The sequence below is a fragment of the Tasmannia lanceolata genome, unplaced genomic scaffold (genome assembly GCF_043159265.1).
Source record: "Tasmannia lanceolata isolate RefF3 unplaced genomic scaffold, GAP_Taslan_0.1 ptg000020l, whole genome shotgun sequence".
NCBI classification, from domain to species: Eukaryota; Viridiplantae; Streptophyta; class Magnoliopsida; order Canellales; family Winteraceae; genus Tasmannia; species Tasmannia lanceolata.
The window spans coordinates 14,209,591-14,221,197 of record NW_027518697.1 but is presented as its reverse complement, the minus strand read 5'-3'; the positions used below and the strand labels follow the sequence as shown (position 1 = coordinate 14,221,197).

The window sequence follows — 11,607 nt, the reverse complement described above, 5'->3', positions numbered from 1 at the left end:
ATATAGTTAAAATTCTCATAATAGGGCACCCAGCTAGAGACTTGAGTGGGATGAATAAAAAATACTGAAAATAGGAATTGTTCGAAAATGGCTTATTTTTACTAAATGCCCACTAAATAATACTTAAATTTATTTTGTTTTTTGTAAAGGCTACTGATATTAGCACTACCATGTTTTAATAATTGCACTCTCATAGTCATTTATTATTTAGGCAGACGTCAAAGTTTATTACAATTCCCAAAAAACTATCAAAAGTCCCAGAAGCCCACTAAAACAGAAAAGACAAGCTGAGCTTGCGCAATTGTTAAAATATGGTAGTGCCTATATCAGTAGCCTTTTGTAAAATAGTATAATAAAATCTAAGTTAGGACTACGGCACGGCACGGGTCTTTGTTACAAATAATTTCAGATCCTATCATATAGATACTAAATGTGTTCATGAATTGTGGTATAGAAATACTGATATTGGCACTATCATGTTTTAATAATTGCCCAAACTAAGCTTATCTTTTCTGTTTTAAGTGGCTTCCAAGAGCTTTTTAGGAACTGTAATAACATTTGACAGCTGTTTAAATAATGAAAGATCGACAAGAGAAATTAGTGCAATTATTAAACATATATGGTAGTGCCAATATCAGTAGCCTTGTGATAATTTATCTAAATTATGCTCTCCAGTTCGGATTCGGACGGTCCACAGGACTCTCTGGGTCCATGGACATCCCTAACCACACATGACCCATCGTCATTTTCATCAACTGTAGTGCTCTTCCCACTATTGCTCTTTTCACAAATTCAAATCATGCCATTAAAGCTAACCCAACACACGGGTTCTCTCACAGTTTACACATTTGGTGAGAACCCAAATTTACCCACTTGCCTCTTTTAACCACTGGTTTGGTTTCCTTTCTTTTCAGCATTTATTCGAAAGGTGTTCATAAGTCACATTTTGCCTTTAAAGAGAGTTGGTTTCCTCTTCTTTTGTACATAAGAAAATACAGTGAACTCTTTATTGTTTTTCATTGTTTTTTTTACCTTACATCATTCTTCGTGCGGGCAATCAGAAGTGTTCCACTTATGTGGTGCAAATCTCTTAAAGAGATCGACGGCGCAGCCGTTTTGTAAGTGTTTTCCTTTCTTTAGCAAATTATTTGAATAATAAAAAAGGGCAAGTGATATATCCGCCCATTTTGATCACCAGGAACACCCCTCTCAGTGTTTGTGGCAATCAAGGGCATTGAATTCTTCTGACAAAAGTACAACCACTCCTCTTTAGTCATTGATACACTGACCGGGGCGGGGGGGGGGGGGGGGGGGGGGGGGGCGTGTCTTTCGCGAAAAAATAATAATGAGAAGTGATATCCGCAGTCCCTTATTTTGATATTTTGATAATGGTACTCATCGTTAACATTTTTTTCTATGATTCATAGCTTTTTGTTAATTTCAACAGCCTGGTGATATAGGAGTTGTATTGTGGAAACCTCTAAAGATAGGAGGGTTGGGATCATCCTATGGAAATATTTTTTTGGGCACAACCTATTTACGTCGTGGCCCATCAAATGGACGTTTTGGACCATCTTATGGTGTATGCTATACAGTACTTTCTGTGGACTATGCGGGCTCACACTATATAAAATCTCTCGACAATAGAATTTTGTGATTGGGGACAAAAATTGCAGCCTGGACAAAAGCTCACGTTATTGTTTTCTTCTTTGTTTTTTTGTCTCCCTTCCGTGCCGTGCTCATCCAAATGTCTATGATTGTGTCTTTTCACTCTTCAATCCACCTATTATTCCTTGTTATTTCCCTCACCCAATCAAGCATCCAAGTCGAAAAAATGAAGTCTAAACTGGAAGCCCTTGGAAACATGATGGTGATGTGCAGCCAATGGGGGAGCCCTTTCACCTCTTTTTTGCAAGGGCTCCCTTCAGTCTAGAATTCCTCTAAAAAATAATAATAAAGCATGCACCCAGGTCTGCCACAATCCCCCATGTCACCATGCATCATCATGCAACGTGCATAGGGGTGTCATCTGATCCACTTCGGGTCGGATCCACCCATGTGTTAGTCGTGATCCATTCAAATCCCTTATCAGGTTCAATCGGATTCGGAGTGTTCATCGGATCGTTTTTTTTTAGAAAACGGTAACTTTCATTAATCCCACAAGAGAAATTACATGACACCATTACATCTATGTGGGCACCCTAAGCTTCACCTTGTATATTAACAAACACTTCCCTCCCCCCCTTCTTTGGCATGCTTGTCCGCCTCCCATGATCCGTTTCAAACCGGACCGTCAATTGGAGTGCCCTAGTAGGCCCTACTTACATTGTATATAGTTAAAATTCTCATAAGAGGGAGCCCAGCTAGAGAGGATGAATAAGAAAATATTGAAAATAAGAATTGTTCGAAAATGGCTTATTTTTACTAAGTGCGTGTTTGGTGTACCGTTTAAAACACCGTTTGGCGTTTGAAACACCGTTTTGGGGCCAAACGGCCGTTTGGGAGTGTTTGGGTGCGCAGCCACCGTTTGAAACGCCGTTTGAAACACCGTTTCTGGGCTCATGGTTTTGTCTGTGGCACATTATCTTGGAATGATGGAGAATGGGTATGTGCGGATAGCTATAGATTGGTTGTCTGTGGCACATTATCTTGGAATGATGGAGAACGGGGTGCTACTGCTATTCTATAATGTATATCCACCAGGTCTTCCACTAACCCCAATGAGCATTCAAATATCTGTCCCACATTCATCGGTGTTCAATGAAGCATATGATATGAACTTCGTTTAGAGATCTGAAGCTCACACCCAAAACAGAGTATCAGAAAAGAGAAATGGAGAGAAGAGAGGAGAGAAAAAAAGGAAGAAGAAGAAGAAGTCAGAGAAAGAATATTGTTTGTTATTATCTGCACTCATTGGCTGTGATCCCACCTGTAAAAGGCCTGTCACAAACTGTTTAAGTACAACTGCCGATTTCTTATAACAACTACAATCATTCTCTTTCCATATGTAAAGACAAAAGATGGAAAATTAACTAACTAAGGCTGGACTAATCCTAATTATGCATGTAATGCTTCAACCACTTGGGTTTATTCGTAATCCTCCTTTCTCTCACTGGTTGCCCCTGTTTCTGCTGACTTCCTCATTCACTTTCCCTTCCTGTGCATGTGCTTCATTTCCCTCTTGTGTCTCTGTGCTATCATTATATCTTGTTAGGCAAAATTTGTTAAATGAGTTGTTAAATGAGACCTTTATTCCCCTATTTTTATCACCTACTTTGATTTCACGTCTCACATTGATGCCTTCTCACATTAAGTTTTTCTTAAAATTGAAGTCATTTTCAAGAAGGAAAATGATATGGAGACCGAGAGTACCACCTAGCAAGGGACCTGAAATGAGAATATGCCATGTGTGCACAAAAAAAAAATCTTTTTTTGTTGATTTTCCCAAATCTAAGGTTGGCACACGACACTTGTGATAGTGCGGCCAGAACCTATTTGTTCAGTCCCCTTTTCAGTGGTACTCTCGGTTTCCCTAGCATTACTCTTTTCAAAATGGACTGTACGGCACATACCGTGATTCGACCGGCACATTTGACATGCCACAACGTAAATTGGTTGTGGCCCAAAATCTCAATTTCATAGGATGATCAGATGGAAATGATTTTTTTGGCTAAAGCCTATTTACATTGTGGCCCATCAAATGTATGGTCTGGATCATCCCATGTGTGGTCCGTACAATCCATTTTAAAAAATAAGTGACGAAATGAGCTTACACAATATAAAAACTCTATTCTCAACACCGGTGCTTTCTCTTCTATCGTTGAACACCAACCCTTAGTGGGGCCCAACAATGAATGGTTTAGATCTTTGAAGTAGTTGGACACCGTAAACATGCATTTTTTTTCAAAAAAAATAAATTCTCTTAGGCTTACTTTGATCGAAGATCCAAACCATTCATTTGTTGCGAGTTGTGACCCAATGTAAATAGGCCTTGCCCTAAAAAACATCTCCCTGGGATGATCTTAACTCTTCGATTCATGGAGATTTGGATATGGTGTAGTAATTTTAGATTGGATGGTCGAGGTCGTTCAGATGGTTTTGGGGGCACAAACTATTTACGTTGAAGTTCAACAAATGAATGGTTTGGATCTTCGAACAAAGTGGCCTGGTGAATTTTCTAAAAAATACATGTTGTATGATGTATGCACGTAGGTGAGGTGGGCCCATTGTCTATTGTGTTTGTTCGTAGGTGAGCATGCATTTCTAAAATTACAATGAAGCCCACCTTGTTGGAAGATCCAAACCATTTAGTTGCTAGGCCGTAATGCTACTAAATCGTGCTAAAACAAATCAACTCCGTTGGATGATCCTAACCCTTTATATATATATATATATATATATATACGGTTAAGTGTTTGTACTCGGTCGAGTACCTAACCTTATAAACGCAGTCCCTCTAAGTTAACGCAGGAAGAATCCGAACCGTCGATCGGTTCTAATCGCAGCCGTCCAAGGTGAATGTAAACGCAGTCCCTCTAAGTTGCGCATTTCTCCCTCTCCCTGTTTCGATTCTCGCTGGAGAGGAGAAACCCTAGATGAGAAAAGAAGAAGAAACAGAGGTTTGAATCCCTCACGCCGCCCCTCTCCAAAAACTCTCTCCCTCACGCCGCGCGTCTCTCTCTCTCTCCCAACACTCGTTTATTTTCAGGTAACTTATCTTTCTTCTTCTCTATTTTTCAAACCCTTTTTCTCTATTTTAATCTATGGTTTCTCTATTTGGGGATATTGATTTAACAAAAACCCCTCTCTGCTCTCATTTGAAGCTATGGTTTCTTCTTCTTCTACGGTTCGAAAATGATTTAACAAAACCCCTCTCTGCTCTCATTTTTAGGGTTCCAAAATGTACAGTATCTGAACCCACTCAAAACCCCTCTCTACTCTCATTTTTAGGGTTCGAAAATTGCTTTACTATATTTTTCTCAACGTGTGAAAGCTCATGTATTTTTGTTGATTATACATATTTAATTCGATTCCAAAGAGCTGTTTACATTCTTCATATATTTAGTTGGTGCATAAAATGGCATTGAATGTTCAAATTTATTTAAATTTTGATGTGGGACTTGAGAGTATGCTTCCCCCTCCCCCCCCCTCTGGAAATATCTCATTTCTTTTTTTGTTTCTTTTTTTTACAGTTTTTTAAAACTACAGATTTACAGTTTTCTACTTGACCCTGTTCTTTTTCAAAGATTATGATGACCAATTGCGACTGTGAAATCGATTATTAGACTCAAATTTAAACATAATTCTGAGCCAAATAATCGGTTTGACAGTCAGAATCAGTTGTAATAATCTGAAAGAAGAAGGCCTCGCGGCGCCTACTCTATGATGAGCCTGTTCGTTTAAGATTATGATGAGCAATTGTGAGTGTCAAACCGATTATTGGTTTAATTCTTAATCCAATAATCGGTTTGGCAGTTAGAATAAGTTGTTATAATCTGAAAAGAAGAAGGCCTTAATTTAATTTTTGTGGTTTATTTGCTGAAGAAACTCTTTACTGTTGTGTTTGGAATGATTGGTTGGAATCACAGGTAGAACTTCTGAGTGGGTTTAAGCTCTATTTGAAAGGGATTGGTTAAGTTTTATTGAGCTAATGGATGACACTATGTCCGAAGGTTTTGGGTTATCAATTGATGATATAGATGCTAATAGATTGATTGTGGTTGATGACATGGCGTCTGAAGCCGGTGGCTTACAAAATGATGGACAATATGTCAATGAATTTGTTATGGTTGAGGAGGAGGAAAATCTGAATGAGGGTTGTTTACATTCTGAAGATAACGGTGAGGGTTGTAGCGGTATATTTAGTACGCCTACTAAGGATGTTAATGAGGGGGATTTAGTTTCCAAACCTTTTAAGGACCAGATGTTTGATACTGATATCGCTGCATATGAGTTTTATAATTTATATGCGTTGGGTATGGGATTTGGAATTCGAAAAGACACAACTTATAAGTCAAAGAAAAATGGGGAAGTGATTTTTAGGAGATTTGTATGTGATAAAGCGGGGTTCAAAAAAATGAAAGATAACAAAGAGAGTGATAAAGTAGTGAAGCGTCGTCGTAGTGTAAGAGAGGGCTACTAAGCCAAGATGGATATCTCTTTGATAGATGAGAAGTGGCACGTGAGAGCTTTTGAAGATGATCATTGCCACGAGCTTACCTCTCCACCTAGAAGGCTAATGCATCGTTCTCACAATAGATTTTTTAAGAATGAAGCATGTAAAATTTTGATAGATGACCTAAGTAAGATAGGGATGAAGCCTGCTGGTGTTAAAATGGCTATTAACGTCACATGTAAAGGAACAAATGTTGCTTTGACAACAAATCAGGTGGTGTCCCATTTGAGGAAAAAGAGGGGTAACAATATGGGTAAGGAAGGTGTCTTGGTAGCAGAATATTTCCAAAAGAAACGATCAGAAGACCCTAACTTTCAATTTGTTATGGAGTTGGACATTAATGGGAACTTGCGATCGATGTTTTGGGCCGATTCATGGGCACGAGAGGCATACCTAAAGTTTAGTGATGTCATTGTTTTTGATGTCACGTACAGGACAAATATGTTTAAGATGCCATTTGCTCCATTTACCGGAGTTAATCACCATTGTCAGTCTACACTATTTGGATGCGCATTGTTAGCCGATGAGAAAGAGGAGACATTTACATGGCTATTTCAGCAGTGGTTGCAGTGCATGTTTGGGAAGGCGCCAGGTTGTATAATAACAGATATGGACGGGGCGATGAGAAATGCGATTCAAACTGTTTTCCCAGACATCCGCCATATGTTTTGCTCCTGGCACATACACAAGCATTTAGTTGAGCATGTTCCAACGATGAGAGAAACTGATAGTGAGTTTTACAAGAATTACAAGAAATGGTTTTATACAAGACAAATACATGATAGCGAGTTGAAATGGAAAGAATTAGTAGAGAAATATAAGATTAATGAAAATGGATGGCTAGCGAAAATGTGGGAGCTACGTAGTCACTGGGTACCAGCCTATTTTAGAGATACAGTCACAGCTAGAATGACTTCTAGTGGCCGTAGTGAGAGCATCAATGCTTTCTTTGATGGGTATGTTAATATGAACACCACTTTAAAAGAATTCGTAGATCAATATGATAGGGCACTTGAGTTTCGTCGTAAAGCAGAGTCCCAAGAAGATTTCAGATCTAAAACTACGAAGGCCGTGTTGATTTCAAGGTTCAAATTAGAAGAAGAAGCAAGCAAATGTTATATCAAGACAATGTTTGATAGATTCCAAGTAGAGTTTAAGGATAGCCTTGACTGTTGGCATGATAAAACGGATAAGAATGGCAACACAACTGAATACGTTGTGGGACTGAGTGTAGACGAGAAGTGGAAATGGTGCAAGGTCTTGTATGATGATTTTGAAGAAAGTGTGAAGGCTACATGTGAGTGTGCAAAATTCGAGATTGAAGGGATTTTGTGCAAGCATATACTTCGTATTATGACCAAGAAGCAATTGAGTAGAATTCCAGAGCGATATATTTTAAACAGATGGACAACCGGGGCTAGATTTGTACTTGGTGGTGGGGTGTCTTTAGGCGAAGAAGATAGTAATGAAGTTACTCCTTATGAAACATGGTGTGTAATAGCAAGGTGTCAAAGGCTAGTACATGAATTTAAGGGTAATAGGAGTATTTTTAAGAAGGTGTATGAAACACTTGATGTATGGTTGGCAGAATGTGAACAAGCGAAAAGAGAGACACAACTTATTCTTGCAAACACTACTTGTAGCCAAGTACAATCCAATTTTGTGCGTGAATCTGCAGGGATATATATTCATGACCCACAAGTCGTGAAAACCAAGGGCCGCCCAAAGGTTGCTACATGTTTTAAATCGCCGATAGAGACCTCTCAAGCGAAAACAAAGAGACGAAAGTGTAAAAGATGTGGAGAATTAGGCCATAATACAAGAACGTGTAAAAAAGAACTCGAGGTTCGGGTTTTTCTCACTTTGTATTTGTAGAATTTCTCATTTTCTATGTTGTAATTATTATTCATGTGAAGCAACATTTTCTATGTGCCAATAGATGACATTAAGGGATGAAGATGAAGAGGAAGAGGAAGAGAGTGAAGAAATCAATGTATTTGAATAGGTACTTGATAGCTTCTTAGTGTTACAACTTTGTAAATATTTCTGGATAGGTACTTGGTAGTTTCTTATCATCTTTTATTCTTCTTACTCTCATCTTGTATTCTTAATTATTTCTTCTGTCATTTGATGCTTACCTTCATGTTCTAATATTCCTCTGATTGCATGCAGGTGAGTCACTATTTCATGGCAGCCCGTTCACATTGGAAGATGAGTTCAGAGTGAAGAGAGCATTGGGTTGAATTATAGAGCTACATGTTGACCACCATGTGTTTTTTCTTTTGGTTTCTGTATGGGATGGGATTGTATTAACATTATGTATGGGATGGTTTCTGTATGGCATGGTTTTTGTATTAACATTCTTCAAGTTAATACAACCAGTTTATGAATGGGGTTGTATTCACATCTGCAATTTTTGGGACAGAAAGAGGTTCTGGAACTGAACTTGTTACTGCTATGCTCTTAATTGGATTTGGATTGTTTTTTTTTTTTGGATGTAGTTGCCTCAATTGTTTTTTTTTTCCAGATGGGAAAGAGTAAATAACATTAGCTCACTTTGGCTAATGCAACCAACAAGAGATGAACAAACCTTTTCCTATTTAGGTGGCCCTTAATCATGACGATATTGAGTTTTTGCAAATCGGGGCAGCTTCTAAGCAAGCAAGACAACAGATGCAATGTCAGAATGCACGTGTAGGGTTAACTTCTTTACCTTAAGGGCAGGCAAACCTTTTGGCACTTTCATTCTGTGCAAAGACTTGGAGATGAATTCAAATAACTGTAACTTGAGACTCACAACATGAGCCAGATTCTTCAGTAGCTCAACAAGCATGTTGGCATCATTGTCATCAGAAAAGTAACATTGTGTATAGAAAACATTCTCGAGGCATGGAGCAACCTTCAAAAGAAATGAGAATGTCATCTGAAAGATAACTGATTTGATCGTCACAAATTTGTTGTTTCTCTTCTCTTTTCCCCTTTCTTGGTTGCATCTTTCTACTAATTTTACTTCTAGCCCTCAATCCTCTGTTCCCCTGTTCCCCCTCTCACTAATTTCTATTTTCAATGCAGAAAAATTCTAGATTTAAGAACAACCCCAAGAGGCAGGCCTATTACCTTAGTCTTTTGTTTGAGAAGCTTGAAGGTTGACAAAACCAATTCCTTAAGCACAACCCCAAGAGGCAGGCCTATTACCTCAACACAATTAAGCCACATGCATCCTATTTCCATTACCTCAAGAAGAAGAAAAAAGAAAAGAAAAAGATGACTTACATCCACATGCATCCCGTTTCCATATAAACATAAACAAACCAAAAAGTTACATAAAACATGGATGCCATGTACTGATTATAGAACTGTCAAGAACAAAAAAGAACATCACAATATTAAAAAGCAAGTAATTGCTTCCTAACTTACTTACTTAGTGATACATTGGAAAAAGAAAACAATTATGAAAAAAACAACAACCCCAATCGCTTTAATCCACCCGTTTTCATTCTCCACTAATTTAACGGCTTCATGCCCTTGTTGCACAACCAACTTCAATTCGGCAACCTCTTGCCTCAGCCTTTCAGTGTCTTTAATGTCTTGACGTGCCTGTTGCCCCAACAACTTCAATTCAGCAACCTCGTGCTCCAACCTTTCAATGTCTTTAATGTGTTGACGCGCATGTTGCACCAACAACTTCAATTCGGCAACCTCGGCCTCCAACCTCTGCGGACATTGAGTACCACTTATGCTGTCCCTCCTCGAACCTAATTCCCTATTGTTACGTTTTCAGCATTGTCGCACCATTCGAAAAACTCGCACTTCTTCTTTCCACCTCCTTCTTGTGTGTTGTATATAATCTTTAGTAATTTGAACTTTTGCTCAAAAGTAAAAAAATACTATTAAATGGTTACTCACACTAAGTCCACAAGTGTAGTAGGGCTGGTCTCGGTCGCCATTCACATCTGACTGAGTTATTTTAATAGCCGCTTTTATTCCACATTTACATGGTAATTCTCCAAGTGAACCGGAATCGCTATGGTTAGAGGAGGCCATTAATCTTCACCATTTGCACAATATTGAACAAAAAGAATCGCATTACCACAATCATGGCTTTGACTAGCTATTTCTATGCTTTCCAAGATATGAAATTCAATGGAAAATTACAATATGCTGTTTTAAAGCCCTTTTCGTTTTACTTTTAGTACAAAGAAAACTACTGTTAGGGATCAATTTTTCGAAAATAAAATAGGACCGTAGAACCCATATCAACTCAAGGCTGTAATGATGATATATAAAATCAGACTGTAAAAAAAAATCTTCTAAAAAAGAAAAAAAAGGAGAAATGAGATATTTTCAGAGGGGGGGGGGGGGAAGCATACTCTCGAGTCCCACATCAAAATTTAAATAAATTTGAACATTCAATGCCATTTTATGCACCAACTAAATATATGAAGAATGTAAACAGCTCTTTGGAATCGAATTAAATATGTATAATCAACAAAAATACATGAGCTTTCACACGTTGAGAAAAATATAGTAAAGCAATTTTTGAACCCTAAAAATGAGAGTAGAGAGGGGTTTTGAGTGGGTTCAGATACTGTACATTTTGGAACCCTAAAAATGAGAGCAGAGAGGGGTTTTGTTAAATCATTTTCGAACCGTAGAAGAAGAAGAAACCATAGCTTCAAATGAGAGCAGAGAGGGGTTTTTGTTAAATCATTTTCCCCAAATAGAAAAACCATAGATTAAATAAGAGAAAAAGGGTTTGAAAAATAGAGAATAAGAAAGATATGTTACCTGAAAATAAACGAGTGTTGGGAGAGAGAGAGACACGCAGCGTGAGGGAGAGAGTTTTTGGAGAGGGGCGGCGTGAGGGATTCAAACCTCTGTTTCTTCTTCTTTTCTCATCTAGGGTTTCTCCTCTCCAGCGAGAATCGAAACAAGGAGAGGGAGAAATGCGCAACTTCCTGAAAATAAACGAGTGTTGGGAGAGAGAGAGAGAGAGACGCGCGGCATGAGGGAGAGAGTTTTTGGAGAGGGGCGGCGTGAGGGATTCAAACCTTTGTTTCTTCTTCTTTTCTCATCTAGGGTTTCTCCTCTCCAGCGAGAATCGAAACAGGGAGAGGGAGAAATGCGCAACTTAGAGGGACTGCGTTTACATTCGCCTTGGACGGCTGCGATTAGAACCGATCGACGGTTCGGATTCTTCCTGTGTTAACTTAGAGGGACTGCGTTTATAAGGTTAGGTACTCGACCGATATATATATATATATATATATATATATATATATATATATATATATATATATATATATATGAGAGAACATTTCCTACACACTTGTGTAGGTAAGTTACCTACACACTACCTTAAAATACAGTGGGGGCCCACATTGTTTGGGTGATCCAAACCATTCATTTGAATGATCCTCACATAGATAGGG

General features: G+C 38.4%; 1 protein-coding gene and 1 long non-coding RNA gene across 2 annotated transcripts; both read left to right on the top strand.

The window, feature by feature from the left end:
- Positions 1 to 6,148: 6,148 nt before the first annotated feature.
- Positions 6,149 to 7,463, top strand: LOC143853782 (protein FAR1-RELATED SEQUENCE 5-like). The gene is made up of 2 exons (XM_077363512.1): positions 6,149 to 7,321; positions 7,410 to 7,463. Exons 1-2 carry the CDS (start codon positions 6,149 to 6,151, stop codon positions 7,461 to 7,463), a joined length of 1,227 nt encoding a protein of 408 aa, XP_077219627.1.
- Positions 7,464 to 7,510: 47 nt separating this feature from the next.
- Positions 7,511 to 8,527, top strand: LOC143854079 (uncharacterized). Its single transcript, XR_013237359.1, has 3 exons — positions 7,511 to 8,020; positions 8,115 to 8,180; positions 8,348 to 8,527. It is a non-coding gene; the product is annotated as an uncharacterized LOC143854079 (long non-coding RNA).
- The last annotated feature ends 3,080 nt before the right edge of the window (positions 8,528 to 11,607 follow it).

Excerpts from the sequence above, each read along its gene's own strand:
- LOC143853782 (XM_077363512.1), top strand. The coding sequence starts at position 6,149 with ATGGATATCTCTTTGATAGATGAGAAGTGGCACGTGAGAGCTTTTGAA. Across the intron at positions 7,322-7,409 it reads CAATGTTTGATAGATTCCAA|ACGAGAAGTGGAAATGGTGC; the intron begins GTAGAGTTTAAG and ends GACTGAGTGTAG.